General features: G+C 36.4%; 2 protein-coding genes and 2 long non-coding RNA genes across 4 annotated transcripts in view; 3 read left to right on the top strand and 1 right to left on the bottom strand.

Moving 5' to 3' along the window:
* Positions 1-1,385, top strand: part of srms (src-related kinase lacking C-terminal regulatory tyrosine and N-terminal myristylation sites) — a 15,587-nt gene extending 14,202 nt beyond the window's left edge. The window contains exon 8 of the mRNA XM_058764132.1: positions 466-1,385. Coding sequence (XP_058620115.1) covers positions 466-665 — 200 coding nt within the window. The 3' untranslated portion in view covers positions 666-1,385. The remainder of the gene's footprint in view (positions 1-465) is intronic.
* LOC131532459 (uncharacterized) lies at positions 89-18,444 on the bottom strand. The gene is made up of 4 exons (XR_009268906.1): positions 18,305-18,444; positions 979-1,017; positions 415-675; positions 89-225 (listed from the first exon to the last, which is right to left on the bottom strand). It is a non-coding gene; the product is annotated as an uncharacterized LOC131532459 (long non-coding RNA).
* On the top strand, positions 1,508-10,949 carry ptk6b (PTK6 protein tyrosine kinase 6b). The gene is made up of 8 exons (XM_058764131.1): positions 1,508-2,041; positions 5,798-5,919; positions 6,053-6,213; positions 6,537-6,705; positions 8,838-8,996; positions 9,136-9,317; positions 9,736-9,889; positions 10,092-10,949. The coding sequence occupies exons 1-8, from the start codon at positions 1,650-1,652 to the stop codon at positions 10,268-10,270; spliced, it is 1,518 nt and encodes a 505-aa protein (XP_058620114.1). The 5' UTR covers positions 1,508-1,649; the 3' UTR covers positions 10,271-10,949.
* On the top strand, positions 18,320-20,716 carry LOC131532458 (uncharacterized). Its single transcript, XR_009268905.1, has 3 exons — positions 18,320-18,453; positions 18,947-19,054; positions 19,149-20,716. It is a non-coding gene; the product is annotated as an uncharacterized LOC131532458 (long non-coding RNA).

The raw sequence follows: 20,716 nt of genomic DNA, 5'->3' as shown, positions 1-20,716 counted from the left end.
GGGTTTGGAGTTGTCTGTTATGCTCCTTAAGGATGAAGTTAATCAAAAACACAGTAAAAATAGTAATACTGTGAAATACTATTGCAATTTAAAATAACAATTTTCTATTTTAATGTATTTTAAAATGTAATTTATTCCTGTGATGCCAAAGCTGAATTTTCAGCATCATTACTCCAGTCTTCAGTGCCGACGTTCCTTCAGAAGTCATTCTAATGTGCTGATTTGCTGCGCAAGAAACATTTTTTATTAATATGAGTGTCGAAAACAGTTGTGCTGCTTAATATTTTTGTGGAAAGAACAGCATTTATTTGAAATAGAAATATTTTATATTAAATAAAATGTCTTTCACGTTTGATCGATTTAAAGCATCCTTGCTGAATAAAATCATCCATTTATTAAAAAAAGACCCCAAACCTTTGAGCAGTATATATCTCATATACATGTGCCACACTCTGTGTCCCACAGGGAAGAATAATAAGGAGGTGATGGAGATCCTGTCGTCGGGTTACAGGTTACCGTGTCCAAATCGCTGCCCCCCAAACATCTACCGCATCATGATGGAATGCTGGCACGCGGAGGCTTCCAAACGGCCCTCGTTTCATGCCCTTCACAGTCAGCTGGAAAATATCTACTCCAGAATCTACTTCAAAACCATTGAGGTGTAGAAGAGGTGGACTGAAACAGAAGATTTTGTGGGACAGAAAGGAGAATGAAGAAAAGATTTGCATGGACAATGGTGCACATACGATTGACTCTCTTTTTGACTGCTTATATTAATGAAGTTATGTGCAATTATAAATGCTTGTTTTAAAGAGGATAAAAGATTAATTGAGAGTGGAGGAGAGAAACATGCATCTCCTTAATCTGACAGGACCAGATTATCTGTAGCTCGAGGTTGCGAATCTTGATTATGATTGGATCAAGATGCCAAGCACTGTTATTTACTGTCATAATATCCGTCTTTTAGAGTGCACTTACTGTATTTTGCGCTAGAGCTGATCTGGCCCATTTCCGTTTCTGTAGTAATAGGAACAGGAGATTATTTGGTCTGATGTTTTCAGGTCAGAGTTTATGTTTACAAAAGATTCACCTGCCAGTATGGACAGGTGTTGAGACGGTGAAAACTACAGTCATTTTAAGTTCGAACTGTTGGGTGTCTTTAGCCTATGTGAAGGCAGGCTGCACAAATAACTGTACCAGGTACACAATCTTGAAATTAACACTGTGGTTAACACAGGAGCCATATGACAAAACTACCTGGGTAGGTGTCCTCATGATCGGTTTCGTAGAAATCACATCCATGTCAGAAGTCAATTGTCTTCCAATGAATTATACAAGATGAATTCTTAAGATAACTCTTGTAAATAAAATATTTTTTCAGTATATGTGTTTCTGCAGTTTCTTTATCATTTGTTTGCCGATTTATCATAATGTAACCTGACGTTTAAATTTGCCCGGAAGCATGCTGCTAGTCTGTAAAGCAATTAACCTCAAATAATAAAGTATGCCTGTTTAGCCTACTGAACTTGTGTCATTGTCGTCCACAGGCGTGGTTCAAATGCGGAAGGGTTCACTCTAATGTCAGTTCCCTAAATCAATAGTCTCGTATGGGAATCCGCTAGCAGGCGTCTCGGGGACAGTTTTATCTCATGGGGGAATGTTTGAGGAAAACTTGCCCGTGTCTTAAGACATTATGGGACAGAATATACGGACCCTCACCGACTGACGGAGAAAACAGCGTGAAAGCTGACAGTGACTGTGCCAGCGATGGGCTCGGTCATACGGAGGCTGACCGTTACGGACAACCGGCGAGCGCGCCGCTGCCACCTCAGAGGACAGCCGCTGCTCTTTATACGGCTCTGTGGGACTTTGAGTCTCGCGACGGCCAGGAGTTGTCGTTCAAAGCTGGTGATATGTTAGAGATTGTCAGCAGTTCCGGTGACTGGTGGAGTGCGAAGAAAATCGACTCACACGGGCGCGTGGCCACCGGTTTTGTACCGTTCAATTATCTGGCGCGTGCGGAGTCCGTAGAGTCTCAACCGTGAGTGTACAAGCTATTTCTGAAAGCAGTCTGCTAGTTTGCTAAACACTTTCATAGTGTGTAGAGCAGGTAACGTTAGCAGGGCTATTCCAAAAAAATCTGCAAGGTTCAGTCTAAACTAGCTTCTCAGAAGACAATCGTAATTTAATTTAATACATTTCAGAGTTCATTTACGTTTCTTCCACTATGTTGTAGGCTATATTAAATGATTTCAATACTTTATTTATAATAAAAAAATGTAGTTTATCCAAGACTGTGATTTGAATCCTGCTGATATATCCATCATCACCTTGACTTCTGTACTGGCCGGGTGTCATGTGGCTACAAACGATTTAAACCCTGATAGCACACGTACATCTCTGAGACGTCTATTTGACGTCTGCATTTACATCTGCAAGACGTATTTTTTAGGCTGTTTGCTCATCTGCAATACGTCTATAGGACGTCTCCTTTTAGATGTCAAATAGACGTCTATTAGATGTCTTTAAGATGTTTATGATTTAGAATGTATGTAAAACTGACATCTTACAGACGTCTGTCAGACGTTTATAGACAGCAGATGCTTTCCAGATCAAGAGATCTTTAACAGACATCTTGCAGACGTACGTGTGCTATCTGGGAAGGGTTAGTTCATCCAAAAATTAAAATTCTATCATTAATTACTCACTCTCATGTCGTTCCAAACCGGTAAGACCTTCGTTCATCTTCGGAACACAAATTAAGATATTTTTGATGAAATCCGAGAGCTGACCCTGCATAGACAGAAACGCAACTACCACCTTCAAGGCCCAGAAAGGTAATAAGGACATTGTTAAAATAGTCCATGTGACAGCAGTGGTTTGACCGTGATTTTATAATGCTATGAGAATACTTTCTGTGCACAAAGCAAATAAAAATAACAACTTCATTCAACAATTTCTTCTCTTTCGTGTCAGTCTTCGACACGCGTTCACAATACGACACATGCGTGTGCATTCCTCTGATTACAAACGAGTCGCAGCGCATCCGGCTCCTGCGTCAGCAGCATCATATGCGTGCGCCGTGGTACTCTTGTGAACCTGCATTGACTGACACAGAAAAGAAGAAATTTTTGAATAAAGTCGTTATTTTTGTTTTCTTTGTGCACAAAAAAAGTATTCTTGTAGCTTCATAAAATGACGGTTGAACCACTGATGCCACATGGACTATTTTAACAATGTCCTTACTACCTGTATATTTCCAAAGATGAACGAAAGTCTTACGGGTTTGGAACGATATGAGGGTGAGTAATTAATGACAGAATTTTCATTTTTTCCTTTAAAGGGATAGTTCACTTTTTTTTCTCCCTCTCTCTCTGTGGAACACAAATAGAAAATATTTTAAGGCCGTACCAATCCTAAATGCAGTCCAAAGATTTCAAGGTTTAAAAAAGATGCAATAGCAGGCCCTCTAAAAACTATATAATGCTATACCAAGTCTTCTGTAGCTCTGGATAAAGAAAAGACCAATATTTTTGTTATTGTCTTATAATGTCCCCCTCCAGTGAGCTGATAAAAAAGCCAGTACCTATTAAAGCCAGTGACCAAAGGCAGTGTGATATGAGAGACATTGTTATTCAGCATTGCTAATGATGATGGTTGTTATTGGGGAACAACACACCTCGGAATGTAATAACTGACCAATCAGAATCAAGTATTCCATAGAGCCATGTAAGCTCATTATAATCAGTGATGCTGTATAGTACACTGGATGTGACGTGACAGACCCCCGACAGTAAACGTTTCTGACATACTCTAAGCACTTGCACTACTTCTGACAGAAAGGTCAAATGAATTTGCAACGGCCACTTTGTCACATCCAGTGTAGAGAGCTTCTAGCTTTTCCATTGTGATGCAACCAGTCGCATTCCAGTGTAGACACTATAACTATATAGATATAGCCAGTGTTGGGGGTAACGCATTACAAGTTATGTAATCAGATTACTTTTTTCAAGTAACTAGTAAAGTAATGCATTACTTCTAAATTTAGAAGGAAATATCTGAGTTACTTTTTTAAATACATAATGCCAGTTACTCTATTTCCCATGTCTTGACTGACAGATCTTGTGTTGCCATGTTGAGAGAAATCGGGAGTAAGTGCAGAGGCATTGTGTGTGTGTGTGTGTAAACATGTTACTGATGTTTACAAATATAATGTGTTATATTGTTAGACAAATATAATTTGTTTTAATCCCATTTTTTTAACCAATGTCTTTGCTACTGACCTTCGATGATCCAACTCAACCATACTAATAAGCAAAAATGTCACACGTGTTTCATTTTTGTTATTGCCAATTAGTTGAATTTTCTTCTCCTGCGTCATATTCTTCATGCAATTTGTGAGCTGCGCCCTCTACTGTACAGGCATGAATTTACATTTCCTTCAGCCTGACAAGTATTCATTTCACTTTTGTTGTGAAAAGGGCTTTTACATTGGTAAAAGAAGAACTTTTTATATTAAAAACAAACAAGCAAGCCCTGCCCAGATTTAAAAAGTAACTCAAAATAATGTAACGTATTACTCTCCATAAAAAAGTTACTAAGTAACGTAATTAGTTTTAGGGAGTAAGGCAGTATTATAATGCATTACTTTTAATAGTAACTTTCCCCAACACTGGTTATAGCATAGACACAATAACTATATTAGCATTCACACTAACGGACAGTAATGTTCTGTTTGCTATAAGTGTGCACTGTAGTTTTGTTATCTGCCGTATCAAAGGGAGAGTTCACTTAAAAATAAAAATTGTATAATCAATTACTCTCCCTCATGTTGTTCCAAACCTATATGAAGTTAGTTCTTCTGTTCTGTTGAAGAATTTTACATTTTTTTTTCCGTACTATGGAAGTCAGTGGCTACCAGCAGCTGTTTGATTACCAGGGGTGTTTTTAGCCTTTCCACAGGCCCTCATCAAAAAAGTGTGCTCTTTTTAATGCTGTTTTGGATATAAATCATCTTTATCTGACATTTAAGAGCTGCTTCTTTATCGACAGACGATAGAAGACATTTGCAAGTTTTGTTCCTATAAATTCCTATAATGGGTGGTAGCTAAATATCCACCTCATCCAGCACTTATTTTGTTTAGCGAAAAATTTTCAAACGTTTTGCCTGTTTAAACAATTAGATCAAAAGAGTGATTAATTCACGATTCTGGCATTGCTAGTTCTGATTTTAAACTGCTGACAGAAATCACACGACTTGATTGCTGCAATATTGTCAGAGAAAATAATTTGCAAGGATTTATCAGTTATATTTTACTGGAGCCCTAATAAAGTTTTAGTGACACCCTTAAATCATTGTAGTTGTGGTGTGGACTTCTCTATTCTCACAGATTTAGAATGATTTATTGTTATCATTATAGTTATAATTATACTTGTAAGTGAACTGAAACAGAGTTGAGTGGAATAAACAGATTGGTCTGATTCATCAACAAATCATTTTGTGAATCAATTTGGTCAGTGATTTATTTATTTATTTTTTAAAGAAATATGATTCAAAGGAATGATCCGTTCACAAATCAAACAACACTTCTGTAAAGCTTAAAAAGTGGTACCTTTTATTATATTTGTATTGTGTTTTCGCAGTATATTTGAAGCTTGATTTTTCTAATCTTTCGGTACATTGAATAAATGTGAATTAAATAGTGGAGGATCACCAATTAATGATTAATTATTAAATACCCGTGCGGTTACCCCCAAAGGAAATTATACAACCCAGGTGTTTTTTCTGTTCCTTTAGGTGGTTTTTTGGAAAGTTGAGCCGTGTTGAGGCATTGAATCACCTCATGTCAGCAGAAAATGATAATGGATCCTTTCTTGTGCGAATCAGTGAGACTGACAGCATGGGCTTCGTACTCTCAGGTGTGTGTGTGTGTGTGTGTGTGTGTGTCTGTCTGTGTTGTTTTCTGACAGCCATTAGGGAGTTTGTTACAGCACACATTGAAATCCCTAAAAGGTACAATTTCAGACTGAAGTTCTGAATTTTGTCTCTTAGTGAAATCACAGGCCAAAGTAAAGCACTTCAAGATCTTCAATACCTGTAATCAGTTCTATGTGGATCCATCTCCTCAATTTTCCAGTGTATTAGAGCTGGTTGAATATTATCAAACTCACCGACTCGCCACTTCGGATTTACTTAGAAATCCCTGCATTCGGGTAAGACTCTCTTTCTCGTTCCATTTTGGCTTTTCTCCTCTCCTCTGCTTGTTTTTACAGTGTATCTCCATTATTCTCCTGTTCTCTTTCAGTTTTGTCAAATGAGGAAATGCTTGAAAGAGTTTTGTCATTGTTATAAGAATGTCAACTTAATTTTGTCAAATGAATCAACATCAAGAACCAAATTTTTCACTATACTTCAGCAGACATGCTGATATCTGTTTAAAAAGCATCTAACCCAATGAATATGTGAGGATAGTTCTCATAAAATGAAATGTGTTTGTAAACTTCCTTCCTGACACCACTGACCACTGTTTCTGTAGAAAAGGCCTCAGCTGGAGGTTCTGTCACCCTCCACAGTCGATGAATGGGAGCTGCCTAAAGAACAATTTACTCTTGAGAAGATGCTCGGCGGTGGCCACTTTGCTGATGTTTACAGCGGCAGGTGGAAAAATCACACTAAAGTGGCCATCAAAATCCTCAAGAACAACGGTGAGCTCACAGCTAGTGTAGCCACAGAGCAGAGCTGAAAATTAGAATGCATTGCACAGCAAAATCATATAGGTCGGATCTAGCAATATAAATGTAATGCTGGGAACACACTGCATGATTTTCAAAGTTGTTGGATCGCTGTTCTTCTCACACTACAAGACTGTCTGGACTGGAGTACCATTTAGTTGCTGTTGTGCACACATGACAGATCGGCGACAGTAGGTCACACTTTTTAAAGTATTTTTTAGTATTTTTAAAGGAAGAATCGCAAACGACGCCCGTAGCACAACAGAACTATATGTAGGCACGCTGCCCACAAGGCTATTGGTGTCAACTACATGTTTTACAACCAAACACACACAAATGTAAAACAACACGTGAAACAGGATTTCTTCCTGTTAAATGTGTAGCCTGCAAGATTGAGATACAAGTACATGAGATAGAGCTTGAGATACAAGTACATACAAGAATATCAAAAAGAAAATGGTTGCTTGCAAAAGCCATGTTTGCTAATGTTTTGTTCTATCTATGACTCCTCCCCCTGAACTTTCCCTTGCCCTTGCTTTCTCATTGGCTGTAGGTCATCGCCAATGTAATTTCCAGTCACAACTCTCGAGTCTCAGACGCATCCAGAATTGTTTTTTTTAAGATTTATTTATGGGCTTTTTATGCCTTTATTCAGGCAGGACAGTATAGGGCAGACAGGAAAGCAACAGGTGGAGAAAGAGGGGAGTGGGATCAGCAAAGGACCATGAGACGGGATTCGAACTCGAAGCACAGTTGTGCTTTATGTCAGCGCACTAAATACAAGGCAGTTGGTGCCAACAAGGTCCAGATATTTTGCATGCTAAATATCTCATGAGCATCGGCGACAAATTTGAGCTTCTCACAGATTGCGTCTTTGAGAATCCACACTGTGCGATAGTCACTTGTGTGAACAAGCACCGTTTTGCATGTGATTTTGGGCATTTGTCGAACCATGAAAACTAGTTTCAGCTTTGCAGTTAACCCTGGTTTTTTTTTGTTGTTGTTGTTGTTGTTTTTTATCTGAAAGACATACTGGCTGTTTTTGAAAGTGAAAAGAATTCAATTTTGTGACCTGACCCTGCAGCGGCAAGAAAGCTTGAAGTCTTAAATGAAGAAATTCTCCAGCCTCTGCACTTAATTTATTTTAAAATACGAGTAGGACCTTCATCTAAATGAGATTTTTTTTTCTTCAAGAGATTTTGAAACAGCATTGACAATGTTCGCTGGAAAAATGTTGGATACAACCTTCTGATTTAGCACAAGACTAAAGATGTACATTCCCATTGACAACACCAGTAAATGCGTTTAAACCACCTTTTCTTAAGAGTGGTTATCTGAGTAAAACCACTTCAAAAACAAGATACACAACACTCCAGACAGAACCTCAGGATCTGATGGGGGTCTTACTTTTGCCAGTTACAGTGTTCAGGAATTTCCTTTAGGGACAAGCATGACATGAATAGGCCATTTTTGGATGCCAATGAGTAATGTGACAAAAATAATTTGCATAATTCAAGCAAAATAACTGGCAACCACCTGCCTCGGGACATGAATACCCTACCGTTTTTAAAACCAACAATTTTGGATTGTACATTGCACACATTACACAGTATTTGTGTGCCGAGGCTGAACACAATGTAGGTCATGCAGAATGGCAGTGATCCTAAACATTACACTGGTAAATCTACAACCGAATACCTCAAGCAGAAAAAAGGCATTTAAATGGGCAATTCAAAGCCTGACTGGAATATTGCGGTTCAGTTCACCCAAGATGAATAAATGCAGTACTACAGACACACTGCAACACAACTCTGTCTTGTGTCGTCAATAAAAATCTAAAATTTTAAACAAGAATTTACTTGAAAAATTGCATATTATATAATGACTTCATTCTTAGTAACTCCATTTGTAGATAACTCAGTTTTTTTCTTGTTTAGAGCATAAATCTAACAAAATTGAATGAGATTTATGTTTAAAACAGAAATGTAACTGTAAGTGCTTTCACTAATAAATACTAAATATATATTTTTAGAAATAATAAATTAACAATACATATATTTTTAATAAATCCATATGATATTTTTGTCTATTTGTTTATAACACAGATGCCCTTGTGCAGAAGGACTTTCAGTTGGAGGTGCAGATCATGAAGCGTTTCCGTCACAGGCACCTGATTTCTCTCTTTGCCGTCTGCACTTCCTCCGCACCCTTTTACATCATCACCGAACTAATAGAGAAGGGAGACCTGCTTAATTTCCTAAAAAGTCAGTCATTGTCTTATGTTTTAGGAAATGTGTCACTCTAAAATGAATATATTTTTCTTGTGGGTGTAATTATGCTGTCTCCTTCTCTCTCTCACTTCTTAATTTGATCTGCCTTTTATACATTACCTCCATCCCTCAGGTCCAGAGGGTGGGGCACTGGACATGGAGTCTCTGATCGACATGGCAGCTCAAGTGGCAGATGGAATGGCATATTTAGAGGCACATAACAGTATTCATAGAGACCTTGCAGCAAGAAATGTTCTAGTCGGAGAGGGATATGTCTGCAAAATTGCTGATTTTGGCCTAGCTCGAGTCATTAAGGTGAGTTAAAATGATATGCTGTTTCTTTTTTTGTGCTACACATACACACAAAAATACATGTAAATTCTAAATTTAATGCACTTTATTTGCTGATGCTGGCTTATATGCCAGTATGCAGATAGAGTAGTACCGGCACCAATATTCACCCTGATTTATGACAATATCAGTAGGTAACAGTGTTTGCACCATTCACCTGATCCTGTGATATGAATTCATATTTTTACTGTCCATTATGATACAGAACAATCATCAAATCTAACCAATCCCATGAGTGATTTTACATCATTTAAAGGAGCTCTTCATAACTGGAGAAGAAGTTGTCTTTAAACTTCTAGCTCTCTTGATGCTCCATCAGTTTTGTAGCCTTAAGGAGTGCAGCGTCCAGTAATGAGATAAAATAGTGTTTGTTCATGTCTAGGAACCTGTTTATATATCTGATGACAAGAAAATCCCATATAAATGGACCGCACCTGAGGCTATCGGTCATGGCCGTTACTCAGGCAAATCTGATGTCTGGTCATTTGGGATTCTCCTTTATGAGACTGTCACATATGGGGCGGTGCCTTATCCAGGTCAGTTTCAAGATGCTAATTGTTGTATTGTTTTTCATTTCGAGACTGAATTTCTATCGTTCATATACTATTTATAATTTATAAATTCTAAATATTTAATTACTAAAATAAAAATAAAAAATAACAAAATTATAGTTCACAAATTAATCTTAGTCATTATAATTTGAATCTGTCTATTTAAGCCTTGTGCCTTCTTTTATAGGTGTCCGTAACTGTGATGTGTATCATCTTGTCACACGAGACAACTTTAGAATGCCTTCACCACCTCACTGTCCACAGGTCATTTATAACATCATGCGATCTTGCTGGAGAGCGGAGCCAGAGGACCGTCCAACTTTTAAGATTCTGAGGCATGAACTAGAAAACTATCAAGACGACTGAGGGGACTTGGGCAAATTGGACAGTTAGATTCCATCCCTTGCAAACATCCTGTGGTCTTAAACTCTTATGTAGCAAAAGAAGATTGACCTTGACCAATTGAAAGACAGATGCATCATACAACCATCTTATGTGATTTCAGATAAAGAGGAAGAAGCACATATAAAGCACTTTTTACAGTTTATTTATGTTTAGAGCAATTATTGCCTGAATGTACATGCTGTTAATTTTTTGTAATAAACATTGTTGTTCTCAGGTAGAGTAGATTGTACGTATTAAAAGACTGGAAAATGTAAAAATAAATATAAAAGTTAAAATGTCTGTTTTATTATTATGATTTTGAAAAAATTATATTGGATGTATGGATACTTTTTTAATGTTTCCTCCTCCTAAACCTTTTATGCAAATGTGAAAGCAATATAGTGGAATCATATTAGTGGAATTATAATTTTCAGTGTGAAGCTAGATGAATGTCAAATGAACATGTGCAAAATGCTATAAATCAACATAAAAGACTTGTATACTTTAAATATTGTGCGATACTGACTGAAGTGTATATTGAAATGTATTGTTAATGTTTGTTTTCCTCGTGACAATCTTACATTGCCAAAAAAAAGAAAGAAGACATGCCAAATCAGACACATAAATATGTTAGAACACCTTGGATTAAATAAAGAATTCATTACTTTTTATTTAACATTTTTATCCAGAGTGCTTTATTCAGCAATGCCTTTACGAAAGAAAATAGTAATGAGAGGGCATGATTGCAGTCATATCATGAGTTTTTATTGCCATATGTGCAAACTTATGCAAAGGACTTGGGACTTATTTAGATAACAGTCTTTATTTGTTTTGGCAAATGTAATATTCTAAATTGATGCAGCTGGTAGTGAGCTGATTTATAGGGTCATTGTTGAACCTAGTTGCTTCCGAAAATAGGTAAACCAATGAATCAGGCCTGTACAATATGAAATATCACCAGCAGATGGCGACACCGTTATTTCAGTGGTGAGCTGTAGTCTGAAACCAAGAAGTCTGTATTTTTTTTCTATTCAGTTTTATTTAGCTGCATGTCATTTACTCATAGCAGGAATGTGATAAAGCACAAAAAAGAACCTGTTTATCAAATTTATATGCTTATATCATGAGGGCCAATAATGAACGAGGCGTATCCATAAACACTGCCACCTTCATGCTTCTACTACAACAACAAACACAATACACCTCTGTGAGGGCTTTCCTATGACTCTGTGTTTAACATACAAATAAGCTGTTCTCTCATACAGCAATGATGGCCAGAACTGCTGATGTATGGCATCATGTTCATTATCATCATCATCATCATCACAGTCATTCCTGTTATTCCTTTTCGCATATATTTCTTAAGATACTGTATTTCTTTATGACAATATCAGAATGTGCATAGCGTGATTTATAAATAGCCTACTTTCGCTACTTTGGATTACCATGCATGTTTCCATTTTGGTGATATGCAATATTAAAAACGGCCAGTTTATTAAGAAATAATACAGGTATTTCTGTATCTTTTCTGTCTCTAATCTTTTATAGGTTTGTATTTCCACCCTGTTAGTGTTTTGGAATAAAAATCCAGGTCCTTCTAACATCATCCTCCAGAAAGTGATTAATTTTGGTGGGAAAACAACAGCATGGATAGACATTAGTAAGTATTACCATGGTTTTATGTTTTTAAAATTGAGGTTATGTTGACATGCATAACGCAAAAACTCAAATAAAGGCTTTGTTGTAGGCTATACCTTCACAAACAGTTAAACACTTAATGCTAATGCAATAAGTATTCAGCTTTGCTTCAGGTCGCTTAGACAAGGACTGTGCTGAATTTACGGTGACATGATCTCTTCCAGGGAAAGCTCCTCTAGTTTCCCGTGTGAGTGATTTATGGTCAGCCATGCAGCAGGAGGAGGTTCACGGAGCTGCTCATGCTGTCAGAGCGTGATCAGAGCCAGATCTGACCATCGATCTGCTCCCTGTCACTCATTTCCCCTGGAAAACAGCTGTTTTTCACTTCACCGTACAATCGATACGTTTGACTTTAGCATGCAAACCGTCTAGCTTATAGAATAAACATTTTTACGTTTGCAAGTAGACAACTCCAATATGTGATTATTTAAAACTGAATTATTATTAAATTATTAGTAGTAGTATAATGGACTCTGGGCCAGTCTTTGTACTTAAAACTGCACTTTTCTAAAATATTTGCATTTATATTCTTGAATCCAACCTGGTCCACGTTCATCTGAGGTAACACTAAATCACAAAATATGACTAGGCAAAGTAGTCCCAAGAGTTTTTTGTTTGTTTGTTTGTTTAATTTTGATTAATTCTATAAAAAAAGAAAAAATATTACATGACCTCAATTATATATGCTTGGACCACAAGCTTTCATAAAATATTAGCAAGAGCTTCCCACATTAATTTAGCACTTTTTCAATATATTAACTTAAATTGTTAAAGGATTTTGAAGTAAAAGAAGCTTAAGCAAGATGTTTGAGTTTTTTTTATTAATGACAGTTATTGTTCTCATTATAGAAGTAACTTCATTAAAACAGATAATTATTCAATTTAAGTCAACAGATGAAATCAAAATAGTGTACTGTATATCACTATGTTTTATATTTTGTATTTGCCTTGTGCTGTTATTAAATCATTCTTCAATCAGTTGTGCAGTTCAACAACCTTTTATGGTTTTGAATCTTTAAAAAATAGGTCAGCCGCACTGCATGGTTTCCAGCACAGTGTCAGATGTGTGCCAGAGTGCCACATTGTTAACCACTTGAGTGATGATTGACACTTTTGAGGGCAACACCTGACCAGCAGATAACCAGGCAGTTTATATGACCTTACCATGTTGTCATCATTCAGTGGATGGAGATAATATTAATAGAGTTGGAAATGTCTGTATTTATGAATATGGCAGCAGGTTTCATGTTGCTCTTTTGCAAAATTGTATAGTCAATTGAGGTCAACCATAAATAGACATGCACCCACTAGCCTCTGTAACTCTGGCACCAAGCCAGTTTTACAGTGTTGTGGGTAACTGCAGCAGCCATGTTTTGACATGTTTCCATAATGCTATATCATGTGGGTGTCATTTTCAGATTTAAACCAGTCTAAGCCTAAATGGCCTTAAAGTGTAAATGATTAACAAGGAATATAAATAAGGGAGCAAAATAATATTACAAGTATTATTTTTGTGTTGGATGATTTGGGGGTGGAGTTATATTGCTGTACTTTATACTAGTAGTATAGAAATAATTACAAATTAATTTGTAAATCATGTAAATGTATAAAAAATGATTAAAAAACTGTAATTTAACAGTAATTACTGAATTGTTCTGTTTGGAAAAAATAAAAAATAGTATGTATATGTAAACTTTATCACTTATGTGGAATACAATATAAGTGTAACTATTTTTTTAGAAATGTCTATTTATTTTCAATAATAGTTTTTAAACGTTATTGTGTGGGTATTTTGAGGAATGTTGGTAACCTTTGGTGATGGGTAAAAAATTATATGGGAGAAAAATTTATTTCAATGTTTTTGTATTTTCAGAAAATTTGTGTTCCCCTGAGAAACTCTGCATTTCTCTCACAAAAGCTTTGCATTGCCACAAGAAACTTTGTGTTCAATTTCAAATGTATTGTGTTTCCTTGAGAAAGTTTGAAAATCATCAAAATATTATTTTTTTCCCCTTCTCCTTCATATTATTTCTATCACCAGTTTAAAGAGCAAACGCAGTTTCTCTAGAAAATTTTTTAGGGGGAAAAAAATCCATCATGGTAGGTTACCAATGATGACAGAATTTTCATTTTAATAGTAGTGTATGTATATAACTACAGGTACACTGCAAAAAATTTTTTTTTTTTTTTTTTACAACCAGCTTCAGCAGATTTTTGAGTTTGCTCAACTTATTTTTGTGGGAGATTCTCACATTTTTGTTGTATAAACTTAAAACGACAAGTTGAGAAAACTCAAAAATCTGCTGAAGCTGGTTGCCTTAAAATTTTAAGTTGGCTCAACTTTTTTTTTTTACAGTGTTATAGCTACCTTAAAAAAATCTTTGTCCAAATGATATATTATTGTTGGGGCACATTCTCTGAATATTTTAGCCATAAACTAACTAAAATTGAATTCAGATTTGAAAACTGATCTTAATAACAAAGCACCAGAACATCTTAAACACAAAACTGCACCATTTTAGCTTCCTGTTCAAAAAGGCCTTTTTTTATTATTAATTACTCTGCACCCGTTTCTTCTTTCTCCCTATTTTATCATCTTCCCACCATTCACCTTTATACAGAATAACCTTTAATGCAAGGCAGAACTGTCAACAGAAGGGCATGCTTTACCCCAATAGCTCCTCCTATTCAAGACTTTAGCAGGCATGTCACATGGTCTTTCTGAAGTAGTCCTGTTTTTCTTACAAGGAGAATATAGGTCAAAGTGGAATAATGGCTTGCAGGGTTTTCTCTAACCTCAAAGAGTTGGACTTGGCAGAGATTGTTATTATGGAAATAATTAGAACACAGAAAGGCAATTAACAAAAACATTTTACAATTTTTAGAGACAGTATGCTTAATAAACAGAGTGTACTGCAATAAAGTGCATTTAAAAACAGTATAGCATCCATGTGAAAGCTTGTCACTTATGCAAAGAATCTCCACTGGTATTTGTGAGGGCTGGAAAATATTGTAGCAGCGCATAAGCATCCCAACCTCTCCATCCCAGTGTCTTTCTCAAATGGTCAAGAAAGCATATGGGTGTTCCTCAGGGTGGGACCTTCAACTCCTTAGCGAATAGCTTGTCAGTCCTCGAGCCTGAAGCAAAGGAGGGGTTTGATATAAATCTGCCTCATCTGTGTTCAGATATGCATTACGATTCCAGACTTTCTCTTCTTCACAAGATTTAAAAAGTATTTTTCTGGAACTTTTACACTGCCATTGGACTTTAAGGAGTTTTACACATGACAGACAGCCTACAAAAAGGCAAGGTCTACTTAAAGATAACATCAGAACATAATGCATGGACTTTAAAACAACCTTTCTAATATCTTTTTCTTAGGAATATAAACAGCAGCGTTATTGTTTTTGTATTTGAAGATATGTTAAACAAAATTTAAGCAGGCTTCTCACACTTGTCTGTGTGTATATAAATTGACCTATAGATATCTCTAATATGTTGACATGGTACTAACCAAACAGGTCTCTGAGAAAACGCCATTTGTCCAGGACTTTTTGAGTTGTTTTTCATAAATGTACTTTGGAGCTTGTTGTTACTGTATTTTGTCTTACTGTGGATGAAGTTCAGCAGAATAAGCACAACTGTGAGGATTGCTTTCCTCTTCTTCTTTGTTTCTCTTTCTCTTAGGCCAGCTTTCTATCTCTTCTACTTCTATTCTTATGTCTCTCATTCTTTGCTTCTCTCTCATACCCGCCCACCATATATTCACAAAGAAAAACTTCTGTCTTTTCTTTGAAAAACGCCTGGAGGACTGATATGGATCTTTGTAAAAGAATGACACCTTTTTCCATTAACTTTTCTGTTTTCTGTTTTCTCTGTATTCAATTCCAGACGTCTCTGTTCACGTACTAACCTTTCAAATGAGATCAAACAACATCAAGTTTTTGCTTTAATCCCTTGCTGATTCACTCTTTAACATCATCAGTTCTCACTGCTGTTATGCCATTGCAGATTAAACCTCCTTTACACAAGGCTTTTGTGTTCAAGACCAATTTCATGTTGACTCGGTGAGGGATTAGTGTTCATGACTAGTCTTGCGCTTAAGGGAGCCTTAGCAAAAAAAGCCTGTTATGTGTCTAAGAAAAGAAAGAGTCATGCAGGAGACTGCAGAGCTGTTGAGAATCATTGTATTCTGCATCAAAACAAGAGCACCAATATATCAAAAGATACATTTCTGGCTGGCTATATAGAGCAAAGTTCATATCCATAATTAGCACCGTCCAGCTATGATCGCATGCTGAGTGCTAGTGTGGAGGAAGTGATTTTATTTTTAGAGGTGGAGCAGTATTTTTGTAGAGATACTCCAACACACCCTGAAGATAAAGAGTATGACAGAGATCTGTCAGTCAAACAGGAATCATACCAAATCACACAACAATGACAGGCATTAGCCCAAGTGAATTCCCATCAGGCACACGTAACAACGTTTTTTCAGCCTTTACATCGATAAACTAGTACATGGAGACAAGTAACTGTCTATATGTATATGTCACTGAATTACTCACTCGACTGATTCGTTCAGGAATAATACAAGTGACTCCCTTTATGAATGAGTCATTGAATTATTCACTTAACTGATTTGTTTAAAAACTGATTCATTCAGAAATGACTACTAGAGCTGAATCAGTCATATTCAGAACAACATTGGTTTTGCTAAAGTAAAGGCCAATGTATATTTTTGGTAATGATTTTTTTATGCTTACGCTAGCTTATGTGTATAGCTGAACGCGTAGTCTTTCAAAGTGTGCTACATTTGATAGTGTGCGCAAACAACACAAAAGACCACACGTTTCATCTTTGTGTTTATGCTATTTTAATGTCACTATTAAAATACTCATTTAAACTTCTTATTCCCTCTCTTCCCTACTTTTTTGACTGTGCATACCCTAGCAAAAATGGAAGTCTACTTTGGGCTTTATAATAGTGGCTTCCGCGACCCTACAGAGGACAGGCATATTCTAGGGGTGCTCCGATCAGCATTTTTGAGGTCGATCACAGAAAGCAGTATCTGCCGATACCGATCTTTTTAAAGCCATCTTTTAAACACATTATTCAATGCTTTTTACTTTTGCATTTACTTCTAGATTTATATATTAAGTTGTTCAAGCAAGTGACAAAACATGTAAACTACTTTTCTTATGTTATCACAAACATTCTAAATTAACTTATGACTGGCAGAAACAGTCAGCTCTACTGCATTTAAATATTTATTACAAACAATCCTGCGGTTCATAAAGAACTTTGATTCCTCCACCACTGCCATCTATTATTGCCTCGTTTATCTAAAAGTGCTCTTTTCCTTTAAACCTAGCCAAAAAGCCATGTGTTGACTAAAATACAGTAGACTTTAATTATATGCATTTATAGTGTAATTACTACATTTTCGTGTCAATCCATTACCGCAAACAATGCGCTGTCACTTTAATTCAGTGCGTGCAGTACAACAAAGTACAGAGCCCCGCACATGACATGCAGGAAAAAAATAGTAGGCTACTATTTCGTTCCCTCGAAATAGTAGCAAATCGAGGGAACGAAATAGTAATCGTGTGCACGTTTTAGTAAATCGTGCGCACAATTTATATATTTTTTCTTGCATGTCATGTGCAGGGCTCCGTAGTGCGGGGCACCGTAACAAAGAGACTCGGTGCGGAAACGATCTCTGCACTGCTGCAGACGCACCGCTCCTGGGACGCACCGGACCGCAACCAATCCGTTAAACATGAGAGCGGAAAAAATATGCACCGCATAAGCACTGCAAACGGAGTAACTTATGTGCGAACCTGGCGTTATGTGTATGAGCTTCGAGTGTAGAGTCTCCAGGAGAGCGCGCGAGTGCTGAATGGTTAAACACTGGCAAGAATTAACAATAAAAGCAGTTAATAAACTTTAGTGACGATGCGACACTGCCTAGATTGCTGCATATCGTGCCAAACGTCATCAGCTTGAGATCGGTTTTTTGAGATCGGCTTTTTTAGAGACCGCCGATCAAACATCCCAAAGCGATTATCGGCCGATAACAATCGGAGCACCCCTAGCATATTCTGTTTACAATTTGAACAAAACTGGGACAAAAGTCCTTTCTTTGACTTTTGACACACATGTGATTTATCTATAATCAACATGTTTGTTTTATGTGGACACAACACATAGGACTTTGACCAATTTTTTCAATGATTTCTTTTTTGCTGTCATGTTAATGTGGTTCTGATGAGGATATTTGTTCCCTGACCATAAAATAAAGTTCATCCAGCACTGACCTTAACTCCTTCTTTGCTGTATGTTTCCAGGTTCCAAAGAACACTCCACTTTCCAAGCATTTGGTTCTGTCATATTTACACATAAAAGCTGACCATGACCACCGTAAATGCCCCTGTGTGTCTCCTTGCTCGGAATGAGTTTTATCGGAGTAAGTGCAGCACTATTTTTAGCTCTCTTCTGTTTAACCAGCTACAGGACACGTGTTATTCTGACTATTTGCGGTTTCCCAAAGCTCTGTTTGTGTCTCATGAATGAACTTGTACCTGAATGTATAGCACACATTGTTTCAATTTTAGCCTTATCAACCGAGATAGTCATTGACTAATTTGTTGACCAAATAAAAACATCAGTCCAAAGTTAGTGAATTGCCAGAAATACACCTAGTTTGATTTGCTTAAATTCACTAAAAACTAAAATGTAAAAAATATATAATATATATATATATAAAATAACTAAAAATGTTTCATATTACATTTAAAACATCTCTTTATCTTGACTAAAGTTACAGAAGGGATTACGCATTATTTATTTATTTTTTAAAAGAATGCATGCCTAAAAGGATTTACTCTGTGGGGCTGTGGTCAGTTTAAATAGTTCTCTTCTGTGTATGTGTTTCTGTATGTGTTTGTTTTTGTTTGCAGGCATCTGCCCGACAGACAAAATGAAGGCAGTCAGTAGTCTTTCTGATAACTTAATGGAACCAAAGCAAAGACAAGTGACTATCTGGGTGACCAAATTCAAGCACCAAGGTATAGTATGAGTTAAACTGAGATCTGTCAAATTTATATAGTTGTACATTTAGCCCTACTGACAACAAGACCATGCATTTCTTTCTAAATACAGGATTAGGGCCATGGACAATAAATGTGGTTTTAAAGGGCCCGGCATCCAGAGGAACCTCTTCCAAACGACAAAGTCCTGCTGATCGTGTGGTGAAGTAGACACCTGCACTAGAATAGCATATAGAGCTCTGGAAAAAAACAACAACAAAAAAAAAAAACGCTTCTCTACAGACACAGTATGTTAATGTGCTGCTTAAAAGTGCTGCTCCAATAATTATTCTTTTTTTTTTTTTTAGAGGCTTTTTCATGCTAGAGAATATTTATTTTTAGTTGATTCGCTATCTTTCAGAAGTTTGGTGTTATTAAGTCTCTTATGTTCACCAAGACTGCATTTATTTGATCAAAAATACAGTAAAAATCATAACATTGTAAAATATTATCATAATTTAAAAGAAGTGTATTCTATTTGAATATATTTTCAAATGTAATTTATTACTGTGATGCAAAGCTGAATTTTCAGCATCATTACACCAGTCTTTAGTGTCACATGATCTTTCAGAAATAATTCTAATATGCTGATTTGCTGCTCAGGTAACATTTATAATCTGTGTTGAAAACAGTTGTGCTGCTTATTATTTTTGTGGACACAAAGCTCAAAAGAGCAGCATTTGTTTGAAATGTAATTTGTTTTTGTAACTTTATAAATCAGTATTAATTTAGAAAAATAAAAAAATGTGAAAAAAATTCTTACTGACCCCAAAATTTTGAACAGTACTGTAATTGTACTGTATGAATATCCATATAGCCACACACTGCATTTATTCTGCCTCACTTTACGCAAGGCCAGTCCCCACCACCAGTATGAGACAAAGTACTCCTAAAAGAACAAACTGGAGAAATTGCAGCTAACAATATGTTGGCTTAGCTTGCTGTTAAAAGATCCAAACTTTTAAGAGAGCCATCGTTTATTTGCTTTTTTTCACGAACGTTAGATGGACCAACCTGATCTGTAATATGTGTTTTGACATATAATACTGTTAGATTTAATTGTCAAGATTAACTTGACAAGGCATTGAAAGTTTTGGAAAGCTTTTACCTTTCAAATACATAGAAACATTTTCTATTGCCTACATAGAAAATAGCCAATATGGCAACTGATTAAACTGATTAGTCAATTACAGATTTTCACACCCCTCAATTCTACCCATAAAAAGTACATTCAATTTCTTTTCATCGTCAATAAACTACCAATCACATCACTTGTCACAGTCTCTTAGTTGGGAACTGTCGCTACAAACAAAGGGGAAGTGATGTCGGGAAAAAGAACAGAGTCAGCATGCCACAAAGAGGCTTTTTCATGTATCCAGCCAACCATCAGAACTTAGTGACCTGGAAAATCCATGTCCACAGGGGAACAAAGCTGTACAACGTCATCTCTAGCGAGCAATTTTCCATATGGACTGTTTCCCATATTCACTGTTTCTGTGTTTGGTCTACCACCCACACTGCTTATTTTGAAGATGTTCTGTCCTTTTTGGTTTACACCAAAAGTATGAAATAGGTGTCATCTGTTCAGAACACAATGCATTAATTTTGCAAAATGCCTGTAAAATTGTTTATTCTTCTCAA

This window comes from Onychostoma macrolepis, chromosome 23 (assembly GCF_012432095.1).
Source record: "Onychostoma macrolepis isolate SWU-2019 chromosome 23, ASM1243209v1, whole genome shotgun sequence".
NCBI lineage: Eukaryota > Metazoa > Chordata > Actinopteri > Cypriniformes > Cyprinidae > Onychostoma > Onychostoma macrolepis.
Note: the sequence above shows the minus strand (reverse complement) of the source record. Positions and strands in the feature narration are given on the sequence as shown.